The sequence below is a fragment of the Atta cephalotes genome, assembly GCF_000143395.1.
Source record: "Atta cephalotes unplaced genomic scaffold scaffold00001, whole genome shotgun sequence".
In the NCBI taxonomy this organism is placed as follows: domain Eukaryota; kingdom Metazoa; phylum Arthropoda; class Insecta; order Hymenoptera; family Formicidae; genus Atta; species Atta cephalotes.
Window position 1 is genome coordinate 4,591,236 of NW_012130065.1, and position 16,839 is coordinate 4,608,074.

At 29.8% G+C, this 16,839-nt stretch overlaps 2 protein-coding genes across 2 annotated transcripts; both read right to left on the bottom strand.

The window, feature by feature from the left end:
• Positions 1-3,115: 3,115 nt before the first annotated feature.
• LOC105618084 (peroxidase) lies at positions 3,116-7,729 on the bottom strand. Its single transcript, XM_012199625.1, has 5 exons — positions 7,596-7,729; positions 6,728-7,177; positions 5,630-6,182; positions 3,885-4,983; positions 3,116-3,309 (listed from the first exon to the last, which is right to left on the bottom strand). The coding sequence occupies exons 1-5, from the start codon at positions 7,727-7,729 to the stop codon at positions 3,116-3,118; spliced, it is 2,430 nt and encodes an 809-aa protein (XP_012055015.1).
• A 4,121-nt stretch (positions 7,730-11,850) lies between these two features.
• LOC105618093 (coiled-coil domain-containing protein 142) lies at positions 11,851-16,206 on the bottom strand. Its single transcript, XM_012199636.1, has 13 exons — positions 16,036-16,206; positions 15,720-15,940; positions 15,384-15,516; positions 15,125-15,270; positions 14,704-14,891; positions 14,401-14,592; positions 14,177-14,316; positions 13,492-13,776; positions 13,308-13,424; positions 12,868-13,021; positions 12,686-12,803; positions 12,373-12,560; positions 11,851-11,987 (listed from the first exon to the last, which is right to left on the bottom strand). The coding sequence occupies exons 1-13, from the start codon at positions 16,204-16,206 to the stop codon at positions 11,851-11,853; spliced, it is 2,190 nt and encodes a 729-aa protein (XP_012055026.1).
• Positions 16,207-16,839: the final 633 nt, after the last annotated feature.

A 16,839-nucleotide genomic window follows, 5' to 3' on the forward strand; every position in this document is an offset into this window, starting at 1 on the left:
ACACACACACACACACACACACACACACACACACACACACACACACACACACACACACACACACACACACACACACACACACACACACACACACACACACACACACACACACACACACACACCATTAATTATTATTTAAGAGTATAAAATATGTAATATAAAATTTGTATTAGAATTTTATATTTAATCTATGTCATTAATTTCATGCTTTTATCGTATATACTCTGTTATTTTTTTTTAATTTATCAAAGATGTTAAAATTTTATATTTTGCCAAATATATTACCTAAAATTATTGTTCCTATATGTTCATTATACATATTTTTCAACATGTAGAGGAAAATTTAAAAATATTAAGTAATATCAAATTATAATATTTTATTATAAAATTATAAATCATAAAAAATTTAATATTTAAAAAATTAATTTTATGTTGGCAATACTGCTTGAGCTGTTTTAATACTTCTTCCTCCTTTTCCTCTTTTTCTTTTTTCTCCTCCTTCTCTTTCTCCTCCTTTTCCTCTTTTTTCTCCTTAACGATGATGAACATTATTTTCTTCATTAAGGATGTCCTCCTCCTTGCCAAGAATGACTTCCAAGAGATATGAAAAGAAAGCGGAAATCTTCTTTGTCCTCTGTAAAGATGTCCTCTTCCTCTATCTTCTCAGCACGCGCAGGGATGCCATCATCGATTGTATATAATATATAATAATTTGTCTGCTATCTTGTCAATGATTCTTTCGAATCATTGATTACGAGTAATGTATGTCAGTATTATATGTATAATTCCCCTCTATATTTTCAGTTAATCGAAAATTATTGTATTATATAAGATCTAAATGTGAAATACTTTGCTCAAAACTTTTTCAAAGCACATATTTAGTTTTACAAGATTACTAATTTTATATAAGAGATTTAATTTTAGGTAAATTTAATACAGATACTGTAGAGATTCTTAATAACATTTATAAAATAGGTTTTTATTAAATTTATTTTTAATAAATTTAATAATTAACTTTATTAAAAATTAATAATAAAATATAATAGTGGAGAACCATTTAATAGATATTAATTAAATTTTTATAGCATATTTATAATGGCAGAGGAAAGTCACCGATACTCCTACAGCATAAAAGTTACACCAACATTGCTGCAATATTGCGTTATTGCAGCGATATTGCTGCAAATTCTGTATGGGTACTTTGACGTAAGTCTCCTATAAAGTAACATTCTCTTATTTTTCAAAAACTAACTATTGCACTTTATTAATACTAATAAGATCATGATCTGCTTAGCTAAAGAAGTATAAATTCATAATTCGTATATTTGTGGCTTGTATACCAAATCTCTCTATATCAAATCAGCTAAAAACAAATTCTACGAATGTGAAAATAAAATTCTTACAATTTTCTTTTGCAAATTGCGTAGTTTAAATAATAGTGACTATTGAATATTTGAACGTGATTATTAAATAATTACGTTATTTTAAATGCTTGTAATTTCCTAAATCAGTTTTATTTATATTATTTTTTTCTCTTAGTTTTTTCATAATACGGCTATGGTCAAAGTCACACTTCGAATTTTGAAGCGTTTGATAGACCAATTAGAAGAAAGAATTTTACAAACTGATCAATTAAGAAAAGCTTTAAAAGCGTTTGCAACATCGCGTTGACCATACCCACGATTTTAAATTTAAAATTGGGATACAGTGTAAACCACCACACTTGTCTGTAAAATACATTATGAGCTAACTTAATTTTTATAATGTTGCTTTATAATGTCAAATAGCTTACATATTTACATCTTACAGAACAGCATAAAGTAAATGTGTAATTCAATAAAAATGTTTTATAAGTGAAAAGATTCTGGAATATACATTCACTTTTAGGTATTTTATACAGATAATTCTTGTAAAAGAAAAAGAGTAGGAATACGTAGCATAATATTGCCTACTGTCAGTTTTGCAGTCCATTTTTGCTTATCTTATTCTCGTCAGACGTTCATTTTTGTTTATCTTACGAAAAAAATTAATTATTGCAAAATTGCAAATACTATTATAAAAACAGCTTATACTATCTAATGGAAGACACTTTTTAGTTTGTTATGCTTTATTTTTAATTTTTGTTTAAAAAATGTTATTTAAAAACAAGTGGTGTGTCAGTATCGGCGACTTTCCTCTCTATATATATATTTTTAAAAAATTCCTTTTTTGTAGAAAAATAAATTAGATTCTCAATTTTTCGATCTCTTCGTATAATTGGAATAAAATCCGGTTATCCAGCAATTACCAGACGTATAATAATACTTGATATCCTTTCAGATAAAAACAGATTATATGTAAAATCATTTCCGTTCACATCTAAAAACAGCTTTGAAACTCATAATTTTCTCCATCAATTCTTGAAAGCAACTCTTAATTTATCTTCCATCGAGTTATCTACCCTTTAATTCTTATGGCATTTTCCCGCGAAACGCTCCACTCGATATTCTCGAATTAGAATCGTTATTATTATACAATTTAATTAATATAAATAATTTAAAATGCAATGAATGAAAAACTAAATTTTTATTTAGTGCCGTGAAGAATACATATATAGGTTTGTATTCAGAACACGCTGTAATGAGCGCTGATAAAATATAGTTTGCATTATATATACCTACTGTAGAATTTTAGAAATAAAAAACGCGCATTTATATCAATAAAAGCGCGTTCTGAACACGGACTATAATATAAAGTACAACATTAATTCATTTATAAAATTAATTTGCGTTAATTAATTTTTATTATATTATTAAATTATGTAAAATTTATTGTTAAATATATAAAATTTAATATTTTTAAATATATTTTTTTAAATTATTTTTTCGATAATTTGTATTGTACATATATGTCGCATCTGTAGGAAAATTAAATAATTAAACAAAATTTATAAATAATTCAAAAAATACATATTTGCTAATAATACAAATGAAATTATTTTATAATGAAGATACATTGAAAAATGTTCATTTTATAGTTGTTAAAATATCTGGACCACAGGTAAAAAATTTGCAAAATCCAATTAAACAAAATATTCGTATCAGTCTGTGAAAATTAACTCATATTTATTTAAGCGTTACGATAATGTTAAATTGGAAGTGTAATTTTCTTTCCACGATGTAAAGGAAGGTCCTGGTATATCTTTGCATGATACCATAGAATTATCAGTGTCAACAGAACGCATAACTTGTATCTGAATCTGCGTGATTCCGTCAGAACAATCACATATTAATTTTGCCATCGAACTCTTGCGAATCTCCATGAGTTGATCTGAAATTTTGTAAATGTTACATTCTTGTTGCATTTTATTCTTTCTTAACAGTTAAGATTTTGACAGAATAAAATGTTTTATAAATTTTAAAAATCTGTTAAAACTAATATTTAAATAAAATTATATTTACTTTTTTAAAGGTATGTATTGTACATTTTATTTTCATTTCTTATATATAGATATGTATATATAATTAATATAAAAAATATATATCTAAGTCAACATTTTTAAAAATAAAGATTGTGATAATGGACGATTATATATAACATAAAATATGTAATTCTGAATTATTTTTTAGTAATACAAATAAATTCTGTATATTTTAGAAAAATATATAGAGAATTTTAATCTAATTTAAATTCCATACAAAAAAATAATACAATGTTTCTCAAAACAAAGGATTTCAACTTTGAATCGAGCCTTAATTTGCATTTTGTAAGCAAAAAATAGTGCAATAGAATTTATATTAAATGTACAAATGCTTAAATTAATTTTTTTTTTAAATTAAAAAAACAAGTAACAAATTTTTTGTTAAAATTAAACTTTAATTGTTATTCGCCAAAATTTATCGTACCTTCTGTGAAAGGATATGGCTGTTCGACAAATTCGTACCAGAAACGATCTCCCTTTTGCAAACGTACAAACTGATTAAGAATCAAGCACGAAAACGTGGGTCCGATTAAACTGTCCGATTCCGGTATTTCTGCTAAAGCGCCGGTGTACAAATCTACATCATCTACTGTCTCATAGAGATCCGATATCTGTTTCAGAACTTGATGATCCAAGTAGTCTTCGAGATCATCAAAAGTTTTTACCTTTCTCAGACCACAATATTCCCGCCATACAGTGTACCCTGGTAATCCATGATCCCGTCCCCGTTGAATATTCAATGATACCAAATCAAGGCCGCATGGTACTGTAAAATTAGCCATGGGATCCTCAAAGAGGTGATTGGTCAGCTGCGAAGTTACGTGCGTGGAGTACCTCTGAATAACGTTGGTCGTGGCCGAGCTAACTGAACGTCTGATGCCATCCTCGGCATAAAGGCTATAGGGATTAAACAACATTTTGTGTAGCTCTATGTAGGACGGTGTATCCTTTTCAGCGTCCGTCATTTTCATTAATCCTGGTAGCAAAGTGTGAGCGAAACGAAAAACCGCAGTTGCAAAGTGATTGGCGATCGTTGGATCGTTCTCCAATTCGTTCGGATCGTGCATCCGTTTCTTGTAACCCGACATGAGGGGCCTCAAGTCTTGCTCATTCATTCTTTTGTTGCCTACGATAATGGGCAGAAATTCACGATAAGTAATATGCTGCAATTGAGCTCCGATAATTCGTCGTGTTTCCTGATAGAGCGTCTCATCGTTCCAAGCGGGATTAATCCTAGCCAATTCGTTTGCGATTCTGTTATGCTGTCGCGCCCAAAGAAGATGCATCGTGGTCAAATACAGATTCTCGTTCGCTCTGGCATCGCCCGCGACAAAGCAATAACGGCCACGACGTCGCTCGGCTTCCCGATTGCAACCATCATTGGGATTCGTGCTCGGCGGCAGTAGAGTTCTATTGTCGGGAGTGTACTGCATCCTCAAACGACCACCGATGAATTCGCGCAGATTGTAAGCAGTCTCGTTATCAGAACCATAAATAGCCGAGCCATCAATGAAGGCGCTGACCTGGACGTAACGTTATATACACAATTTCTTTCCAGTCTCAATCGCTTTTGGCGATCCGAATAATTTTTAAATCTATTTATATATCCTTATAAGACGCAATATTCTTAGAATGTCACGCTGAAAATAATATTCATAATATTCCAGGAATATTGTGTTTTTATAGAGATATAATATATATATAATATAATATATATATATATAATATATATATAAATAATTTTCAAATCTATGCTCTTTCTTCAAAATTGATGTCAAAATCTTTGACAAAGTTACTGATGCTGAGTCTGTAAGACTCATTTAATTTATATTGACTAAAAGACTCTAATTAATTTTAAGAAATCAAAATGATATACTTGCATAGAAAAGAATAAATACTAAATTTTAATAACAATAATAAATTCACAGATGTAACATAAAAAATATAATTAAGTATATCCAATAGACTCATCGTTAGATTCGGAGAGTGACAGAATTTCGTTAATTTTAAATTGGATATCTGTAAAAATTCATCTTTTCAGAAAGAATTTACTGATCTTTTAGTTCTCTTTTAACATTGAGTACCTTAAAAGAAGAAACTGCAAACTTGTTCTTTCAATCAAAAGTTTTGTTATTTATAAATCAATTATATGAATATGTTTGGAATTACTTGATTGAGTTGTTCTCTAGGACCAAGTTTGCACTGCGGAGCCGGGGCCGATCTCACAAAGTCCATGCAGGTTTTGCCAGTCAGGTCATACACAGGATCATCGGTTGCTACTTGCACAGGAAAACACTCTGGATGTTGTCTTCCTAATAGCGAACAGCATGATATAGAACTTCCATTGACGCCCTGACTGAGCGCGGTCGCGGTAATGTCATGATCTAAGAACTGGCCAAATACTGCCAGCATCACTGTGAAGGACGGATTACTGCTGGCCGAAGGTTTGTGTACTTTCAGACTAACTTCCCTAGCGGAAGGCAATTCCTTTCCGGACCGTGCCTTTCGAGGCGATTCGATTCCGTCGGCGTAATCGGGTGGCAGGGCTCTTCGAAACGGCTTCATGCTGGCGCCCCAGTTCTTCGGCCGATTGCAGCTGCCATCAATAGTTCGATATTTGCCAGTTTTACAAGTGCGATCGAAGTATCGTTTGCACACATTTTTCGGTAACCAGCCGCTGTCGAAAATAGTATCGATCGCCGATGGTTCATCATGAGTGGACCTCAAATAAAAAAATATCAATGAAATCCTTACTAAATATTATGATTTTATATGATAATTTTATTCGCTATAATAAATAGATATTAATTTTAAAAAATAAAGTTTCACATTATATCTATAAGTTACAATTGGGAAATTATTGAAACTAGATGTAGTTGTTATTTTGTAATAAGTAGACAAAATGAAACAAATTAAATATTATACTAAATTATTAAAAAATCTCACTTCTTTTTTATAGTGAAATTTTTGAAAGAGTATGAAAATTGTCACTTTTTTTCCCAAGAAATGATATATTTTCATTCTTCTCCAAAAATGGCCGTATTTTCACTCTCTTAGAGTGAGATTTCACTTCAAGAAATGCCATGCAAGTCAGTCAAATGCTGTTTTTTTTTACACAGTGCATGGAAACAACATTATACTCTGAATTCTAATGCGAATTATGATTGTTTAAAATAATCTTAACAATTTAATTTAAAGAGCTTAATAATATTTTTTCTTAAAAAATTGAAGATCTTTGTCACTTTACAGAACAAAACGAAGTCTTACCTCATTTTCTCGATTATTTTCGTCGCCGCAATTTCGCCCACTGCTGCTAAAGCAAGAGCGCTAACGTTGGAACATGTGCTTACTGCGTGGCGATGTCTGGACTCAGGAGATGAAGGTAGCAACGGTGACTTCGCAGCGATTACATCTGCAGATAGATGATCTTTTATCGCCTGTTTGCCAGCTCGTAATGCCTGGGTGTATTCCATTTGGCTGAGATGCTTTGTTGAAATGTTGATATCCTCTTTAGATATTAAGATAGAATTGGGTTCAGCTGTGACACTAGCGGTGCTGCTGAAGGCTGCGTGCGAAATAGATCCAAGGGCCAATCCTAATCTCAAGGCATTATCTGAACTGTCAGGAGATGTTGCATTTTCATGCTTAGGATTAGTGGAATTGGTTTGGCTCATAGAGTAGCTGACGGATACTATCAAAGCCATAGTAAAAACCACTCTGTAAAATAATGAAAAATCATAAATCATATTGAAAAATCTAATCGCTCAGTAATCTTAATTTCTCCAATATGCGATATTTTTGGCATGTAATTTATTATCTTTTAGTAATCCGATCAAATTCTTGCTATCTACTGATAGCTCGATGGATATTAGAGATCCTATAATTGTTAGAATGAAATTTAAATTGCTAGATATTTATTTCTGCATCTTTCCACTTTTTTATAAAATAGCATGAGTTTGTTGATTTAGCTGCAGTTTTTGTAAGTAAAATATGTATATAATTTATCCCTAATTAAATTTGAAAGTAAAAAATAAGAATTTGGATGTAATTTGGTAATCTTACAATTTGGAAATTTCTATCAGAAATTATTCAATTTATTTTTTTCGATCCTATTTTGAATATAACTTACACTTACATCAAGATACCGCAGACGCAGCATTGAAACTGTCGTAGTCGCGTTCTTCGAGACCTTAAGAGGCTGGCGAATTCAATGTAATCGATCGAATCTGTAGATCTTCTTAGAGGCGTTCTTTCCGTGATACCGCGCATTTTCGTCGCACAGAAACACTTAAGTTAAATAATATGCAGAATTCTGTCTTCAGCGACAAGCGAGATTTCCTTCTTGCTTGGCAATTTGATCCCCCTTATATGACTCACTTTGCACGACTAACACGTATGAGTGATCGATACGTACAGATACCTGAGCTTTTCCGGTGCCATATTTATAACAAATAACAATGATTAATTATGATTCTAGTAATTACACAACACTTCACCGTTAAACTTCAACCTCGTTTGGAAGAAATTCTATCGAAAATTTCTCAATGAGAGAAAATTGATATATTTAAAATAATTTTTAATCGAGAGATTTTTCTGAAATTTTAACGAGTCGCTGTCATTTAGAAGATTTTAGACGCGAGCTTATTTTTATATTTTTTCAATATGGTTGAAGGAAAGCAAAGTCCAATAAAGTTCTTAACCCAAGTAAATTATTTGGTTCACACGTTCGCGCAGGTAATCTGATTATATAAGGTGAATTGAGAAGCGACAGTCGGGAATGAAACATGAGTTGTCTCAAGTATTTTTATTTTGCGGTATAATACGAGTTTGCGTCTTAAAATGCAAACGATCATGCATCATAGAAATAATCTATAACAATCACATTGTGAGTGTATTATCTTGCAGTCAATATAAAAATATAACTACGAAATGTAACGTAAAATAAAATAGTAGAATAAATAGTTTGTTAAATAATTTAATGTATTTTACACATGTCGGAAGCAAAAATAAACTGAAATCTACAAGATAAATCGGAAAGTTGCTGAGATTAAATAGTTATCAAAAAAATTATGTTATTTTTATTAACATAGTACACAAAAATATACATTTATGAATTTGTAATAAAAATATAAAAATTCGAAAAGCTGGCTGATTGCATATGATTGAATAATGTGTGTTTGAAAAATTTCAGCATTGGCAATCATTTCAATTTCATGGCAATCATCTGGAAATTACTTTTTCAAAAATGTAGTTGCAATTATTAATGCACATTTAACAGTTTTTAAAAGTATCTTAACTATCATGCAAATACAGATAATTATCATTTCGAAAATATTGTACACCACTGAGTTATGCGATTAACTAAATTCGAGTTCCACTGGTCCTTTTTTAATATTAATTTAATATTAATTTTTTAATTATTAATACATGTGCGTGCGCGCGCGCGCGCGCGCGCGTGTGTGTGTGTGTGTGTGTGTGTGTGTACCTTATATTTATTTTTACAAGTTTATGTACATATATAGTGAAAAACATTTTATATCTGTATTAAAAACGACTCACTTATATTTTTATCAAAACTTTTTGTGTTAAACTTTTAATATCAGAGCATTAATTTAATATAAATGTGTTAAATTAATGTGCAATATTTTTTAATATTTAAATAACATAATTTAAGAGTAAATAAATAAATAAATATAAAAATAAATGTAAATATAAAAATAATGTATTTTAAGATAAGAGAATAAAATACGTATTAATTTAATTAACATATTATAAATGTTAATTTTATTGAAAAGAATATACTTCGATTGTTTTATACTTATAAATTGTCGGTTACATTAATTTTTTTACATAATATTGTATTACTTTTTAATATATTCATCTTGTATGAACACAAATTAGATTTTACTAAAAAAGGTTTTATGAAAAATAATGTACCCGATCAAATTGTTCGTTTTGAAATAGGTATTTATATTTAGCTTTTATAATTCTGAAGAATTCTTCTTTGTCATATCTACAGAAAATTAACAGAAAAATAAAAAATAATAAAATATAATAAAAATAAATAAAAAATAATAAATAATAAATAATAAAAATAATAAAAAATAATAAATAATAAAATATAAAGTCCCAAACTTTATATCTCTTTAAGATAACTTGATAATTTTTTTTGCACACGCACGCACACACACACACACACGCACACATACACACTCATGTTTGTAAGATTATACGAACAAATACTCATACTTACGTAATACATATAGCACTCAACATACAAAAATTCTTCATCTTCTCAAGAAAATTGCGCATTAAAGAAAGCGTAAAAAAATAACAAACACTCACAGATTCTAGACTTTCAAAGTTTCATGTTTTTTATACCTCTTGATTTTCTATGGATATGGCAAAGGAATCATTTATCCATAAAAACTAACATCTCAAAACGGAATAATTTGAGTAAACTGTTTTATAAAACCTACGAGATTCTATTAAAGACTATTTAAAACGCGTGAAATATATTAAATTTAATACAAATTTTCCACCTGTGTGTGTATGTGTGTATTTCTTAATTTTGTGTACTATGTATTAATGAAAACGATATTTCTTCTATTTAATGTTTAATTTATTTCATTTTGTTTATTTATTACACAAAAAAACAAATATTTGACTTTAGCAACTTCTCGATTGCACTTAGTTAATTTCCTGTATACATTTATATGCGTGATGTAACACTAAACACTATACCCCCAATATTACATCAACGTTTCAGACTCTCATTGTGTAAAGTTTCCATCAAGATTGATATTATTCTAATATTGTAGCGACGACAATGAACGCAGACGTTTGACTGTTAGAGGCGGCAGACGATGCCGCGGTGTGTAATACCACACATCTTGTACCGTAACATAATACGCCGTCGTATTATGGAAAGGCTTCCCCCCTTTGTTGGGATTCTCGAGAACATAAATCTATATTGGTAACAAATGATCGTAATTTGCGCACAATATAGTTGCATGATGAATTTTATTAACATATTAAATGAACATTGGAATATTCCGATAAAAATTTAGTACTATTTCGATTGATTATTAAGCAGTTATATTGATTTTTGTCTAATAATTAAGGAGGAAAATTGTTCAGGATACCAATCAAGATATAATGCTTTTCTCACAGTTCTACACAGTAAAGAAGTAACAAAATGAATTCAGTTATTGAATAGTAAAAGAGAGTAATAAATAGATTTTAAAAAATTTATGTAATATAAATTATATACACGAGTAAGTGTTTAGACACAATGAAAAGTACAAACAATAGTTACAGTTAAGGAATAAGGCCAAGACAGTGTCAGACAATAAGATACTTTTAAAATTTATCTAGATACAGATATAGTTACATGTACGATATTTATCTAAATACAAATATAGATACACATATTAAAATGTATATAGGTACAGATATCAGCTACTTTAAAAGTATCTTCAGATACATTTCAGATATTCTTAACTTAATTTTTATTGTAATAATGATAATAAAATGTATCAGTTATTAAATGAATCATTTATTCATTTTCTTACATTTAGATAATTGAAAAATTTATAATTATCGTACAACGATTTAGGATAAGAATTATAAGACGATACTATTCATCATTATTCACTATAATTTTATAAACTAAAACTTAAATAATAAATTAAATAAAATTCTATTCTTACCTGCTTCAAATATTGTGTTTTCAGCTTAACTATACGTGCGTTAGAAATTCCACAATCTAAGATCACTTTCAGTAAAAAAAGCAGCTGTGTAATTGTAAAATTCTTTAATATGATTGATTTTTAAATCCAGCGAGAAACTAAGGGAAAGACCAATCATGTTATAGAATAGTTTTGCAACAGCAAAGCTATTTTTTTTCTGCGGAATGGAATTAATCAATCGCACATAAAATGGAATTATGACTATGCCGAGAAAATGTATCTGAAAAATGCATCTGAAAATCACTTCAGATGCTGTGTTTTTGATCTAAATACAGATACAAATACTCAAATTTGAATATATCTGTAATCAGATACAGATTAGATACACAAATTGTATCTTTATACATGTATCTAGATATATGTATAGAGATATTATCCAACACTGCCAATATATATTAATCAATCAAAAATCGTTGTGCCTTACTATACGATTTCTGATAATGTCTCTTCTAATGAAATCTATAGTCTGTATGTTATTCCCTGTTTTTATATTGCAACTTTAACAAAATATTGCATCAATATTTTATGAAATATTGTAATCTTTCAAAATATTGCTGTTGTATTTAATAATTTATAAAATAATTTTGAGGAAAGAGAACGTGAGACATAATTTCGATCGACGATTATTGTTTATTTTCTTTATTCCATACAGCAAAAATTGTACCGCTTAGGAGCGCGCAATTCAAGCCACTGTTCTTGATTCGGAACATACATTTCGGCTGGCATGCGTTCGAGACCTGGAGATTCAGGAGATCCATGCTCGTTCGTTCTTCGAGCTAAAATCGCATAAAAGCAGTAAAAAGAAGACTTATGCTCGTATTCATAATCAGATCTTGTACTTAAGGCTTCCTTAAATTTATCTTTAGAAGCTCAGTAGCCAGTGAGATAATTCGTAGAGTATCCGAAGATAAATTTAAGGAAACCTTAAACATAAAGTCTGATTATGAATACGAGCATTAATCTCTCCTTGAGGAAGCATTAGTAAAAAAAAAGATTTAAATCCCCATCATTAATAAAAAAATTTTTAGAGATGTTACAAATCTTTTTGTAAGAAGAAAAAATACAATATTTTAATATTGATTTATTTGCGATTGAATCTCGTTGAAAAGAGTTCTTTAAAAAGAGGTCTCTTTAAGAAGTATAAATAAATTCCACATTTACCCAATCGTTTGCGCATAGCGATAGCTTCACCCGGGTGCCTCAACAGAAGTCGACCAACGCCTTCGCAACGACGTAGAACCTCGTTCTTCAACAAATGATTTCTGACGTTTTGCGAGATAATCGAACACTCAGTGACCCACGTCGATACATACGCGAAATCCGTCAACAATTGTTGCGCACCGTACTCGCTAAAATTTTATTTTAATAAATAATGAAATGGGGAAAATGTTAACAAGTAGAAAACGTAAATTTCGCTTCTGCATTGCTTCACGAATAGCTTCAACTGGGATATCGAGCAAATAAAAAAATTTACCTGAACTTGATGCGGTGCAGATAAATATAATCAAGCCATGCCTCGCACATTATTCGTAGAATCATGTTGGATGTTTCATGATCCTCTATCACTTCCAATACTGGCAGCAATATTTTTTCTACAATAATTTTAATCATATTATTTCATAATAATAATAGAATAATAACAGAAGAAACATATACCAAAATAAGTTTCCACATAAAGACTAGCTGCCACCGGAGATGTGCTGTTGTTTTTTCTCCAATAATTCGATTGTGGAAAACACATATGCAAATTCGCGAGGCTGATCACGCGACATATTTTGGCGAGCGTATCGATGCACTTAGCAGGGCAAATCTATAGAAATAAAAAAGTATAAAGTCAGTTTTATAAACAGTAAGACAGAGATCCAAAGATGATTACAAACATTATTATATTCACAAAAGAAATCTTTTAAATTTATTTTGAAATTTATTTTATTTATTAAAAATTTATCGTCTCTATAAGATTAATATTTGGGATTTTATCTATTTAAGTTATTTGTGTTTAATTTATTCATGGTACATCGGAAAGTTTTTACTCCAAAATCATCTTTTCCATTTAATTATATGTCTGAAATTCAACCACAATTACAACATTATACCTGAAGTAATTCAATGTTTGCCTTGACTTCAGAAACTATCTTTGCTCTCATTTTCGTGCACACATATACTTGAACGCTAATAGAATTCATAGATAATGCGGTTGTGTGATCAGCGAGCTAAAATCAATCGATGAAAAATAGATACAGTATTTTCCTTATAAAAAATATATTTAAAAAGTAGTACCTTAAGATAAGATAATTCTTCAAGACAGTTTACTACGTCACCCTTGACTAAGAGAAAAAGCACGTCTAGATCCCAAGTATGGGCTATAATCTTAGTCTCTTGAATGGCCCACAATCTCGCCGTATGTACCGAATGATCCATTCTGTGCAACACGACAATCTGTTCTGACAGTGGCAGTTCTACTAAGGGTGCTCCTATCACCCATTCGCCGCCCACCTCGCATTCGTTGCTGAGGGTGACCAGTAGTTGAAACAGCTCGACAAACATTTGACCGGTGTCAGTTCCCTACAAAAATATTAATTGGAATGATTATTTGCCATTTACATAAAAAAAGATTTTCTTCTAAAATTTAGTTAAATACAAAAATCAAGATAATTTTATTGAAATCATTAAAATAATTATGTAGGACATTCAAATTGGTAGTAAACTTTTTGTAACATTATTCATCATGCTTAAGTTTCCTATATAATTAGTTTAATAATTCAACAAAATTATTTTCAGATGTGTATCTATTTAATTTTTTTTATACTTTAGCAAACTCTTCTTTCCGTAAAAAATTTATTATTTTCCTTCTTTTTCTACTAATGCTCTTTTTGCTACAATTATAATTTTTCTTCTACGTTAATGCATTTTATTAAACATCTTTGAAATTCTAGATTGAAAGTCTTTTTTATAAAGTACCAACCTCTGTGGCTGATGGTTTCGAACGGCACTCGAAGGCCGAGGTATAGGCTAATCTAAATGTCTGGTCCCAAGCAGTGATAGTCGTATGATATCCAAGCGCATCGCATAAATTTTGTAGTGCTGATCTAACCGTAGGCGGAACTAAAATTTTAAAGATAGTAGTACTTTTCCCCCAAGAACAAAATTAAAAATGAGAAATGATTTTAAATAGAAAGACATCCTTACTCTCATTCCCTTGAATAAATTGCCGCAACCAATCTTTGAGATGCTGAGCGCCGTGGCTATGATGAGTCGCAAGGGCTTCTCGTGACCACCACAATATTACATGATCTAAAATACTAGACAATGCACCCCATGCCACCTCTTGATAATAATTCTTTACTTTCTTTATCGCACTGCCTCTCAATTTTGTCTCGCCTAATGAAATTTTGAATGCATCACTTTGATCATTTTATTACATTTTATTACATATTATTATAAATAATTTAAACATTAAAAGATAAGTCTTTAAATCCATTCGGACTTTACTTTTGCTAGTTTTCAAGGCGTCCGTGCCAAGCAATTGTGGTGATATTTCCTGCACGATGTTTAAGAGTCTAAAGATCTGCTCGTTTTGCGTGTTCACGAGTGCTTGTACACTTTCAATATCTGATACCTCCATTTCAGATGTCGAAGTCGCACTTGTGATTGGTGGCGTTAAATGCCTTGTAAGAGCGCTATAGTTTGAGAGAATTTATAACAAATATAACAAATTTGATTACATTGTAATTGTAAAAACAATCCTGACAATAGTTGGATACATAATTAAAAAAAATAATAGATATATATATATAATATATATATATATATATATATATATATATATATATACATATATATATATAAAGAAAATTTATTATTGCATATAAGATTATACTTTGGAACGATAATAATACTGACGCAAACTGACCGATAGATTTCAACGCTAGAACTTTCTGAAACGTCTACATCGTTCGTTGTAGATACAGGTTCGATTTTTTCATGGGATTCATAATTTGCCAGAAGACAGTCAATAAGTTCGTGACAAGATTCCTCTGCTCTGTTCTTTGCTAATATCTAAAATTATTAATATAAAATTATTAATGCTGTTTTAAACTTAATCATATCTTTTAAAAAATATCAATTTTTGATTGCTAAAAGCCATACACATAATGAATTAGAATACTCACTTGTAATATTTTGGTAACGGAGAGTTTTTTCAAAGGCTCCAGCATAGATGGACAATCATTGTAAAAGACGTTGACAGTTGAATCTGACACATCTCGATTCAGATTGAGAATTTTGTTGTAACTATTTACTAATCTGCAATTTGTCCATTACATTGTTAAGGCATTTGACAATATTAGAAAAGTTTAAAAAAAGTTTTAAAGTTTGTATCTAAAAAAATTCTATGAATAAAAATTAATTCTCTGATATCAAAAAGCAATTAAAATAAAGTAAAAATAAAATTGAAGCAATACTTAATTATAATGCAATAGAAAGAATTATTTTCTTTTAACTTTTACCTAAATACTATTCTTATGTTCTCATCATTTTTGTAATCAACAATTTCATTAATCAAATTTTGGATGAATTTTGCTATTATATTTAGTTTGCGTTTTAATGCTATTGACAAGTAATTTATTTTATATTTGTATATCGGATGACTGCTTAATTCTTCCGGATTGCACGTCAATTTGTAACTTTCTATTAATTCCTCTAAATTATCTATCACTTCCTCAAACACCTAAAAAATACAAAGCAATTAACTATCCTCATAATTAACTATCATTATATATTTATTGATAATAGAAAAGAAAACATTTTTGCTATAAAGGAAACCTCTTGATCGCAAGTATGAGCCTCTGCAGAATCCTTGATGATTAAAACTATGCATCCTGCAAGTTTTCCAATTTTCTCGTCTAAAAGAGAAGCATCTATGAGCCATTTGTCGAGGGCACCATCAGAAAGCGGTAGCCACTTTGCGATGTTTGCTCTGTAATTAGTATCCATGCGTCGATGCGTTAATCAAGCTAATAATGATCTTTAATTATATTTCTCCTTAGCTAGTGTTTAAAAGAAATTTTTTTTGTCATTTTTAAAATATTATTTTGAATCAATCCTTTTTTCACCAGATTGCATCTTTAATACTTATTTAAAAATGTAATTCAATATTAAACAGCATAATTCAACATTTACTTATTTAATTAACGCACTTCTTGCTTTAAACGCGATTTTATTTCTACACGATTGAGATCTTTTGAAGAGAGAATTCATTAATTACACATCACTTCTGCGAAATCATACAGTGAAAATGAATTATGTATTGATTGATTGTGTAAAAACTGTAGTTATACACTAGTCGTAGAAAAACAATTTTTAAACAATTGTATAACAGATTTAATTATGCGATCGGAATTATGTAATCGTTTCTTGGAAAAGATAGCTTTGTCCACGGTTTGTTAATTTCCTCGACATTTTATCTATTTTAGAAATGATATTAGCTATTGTCACTTTTAATGAGAATGGCAAGTGTTGTACCACGCGTTCTTAGTTGCCACGGATACGTCTGACGCATGGCAAAGATACCTGTATATATCGATATGTATATATATATATATATATATATATATATATATATATATA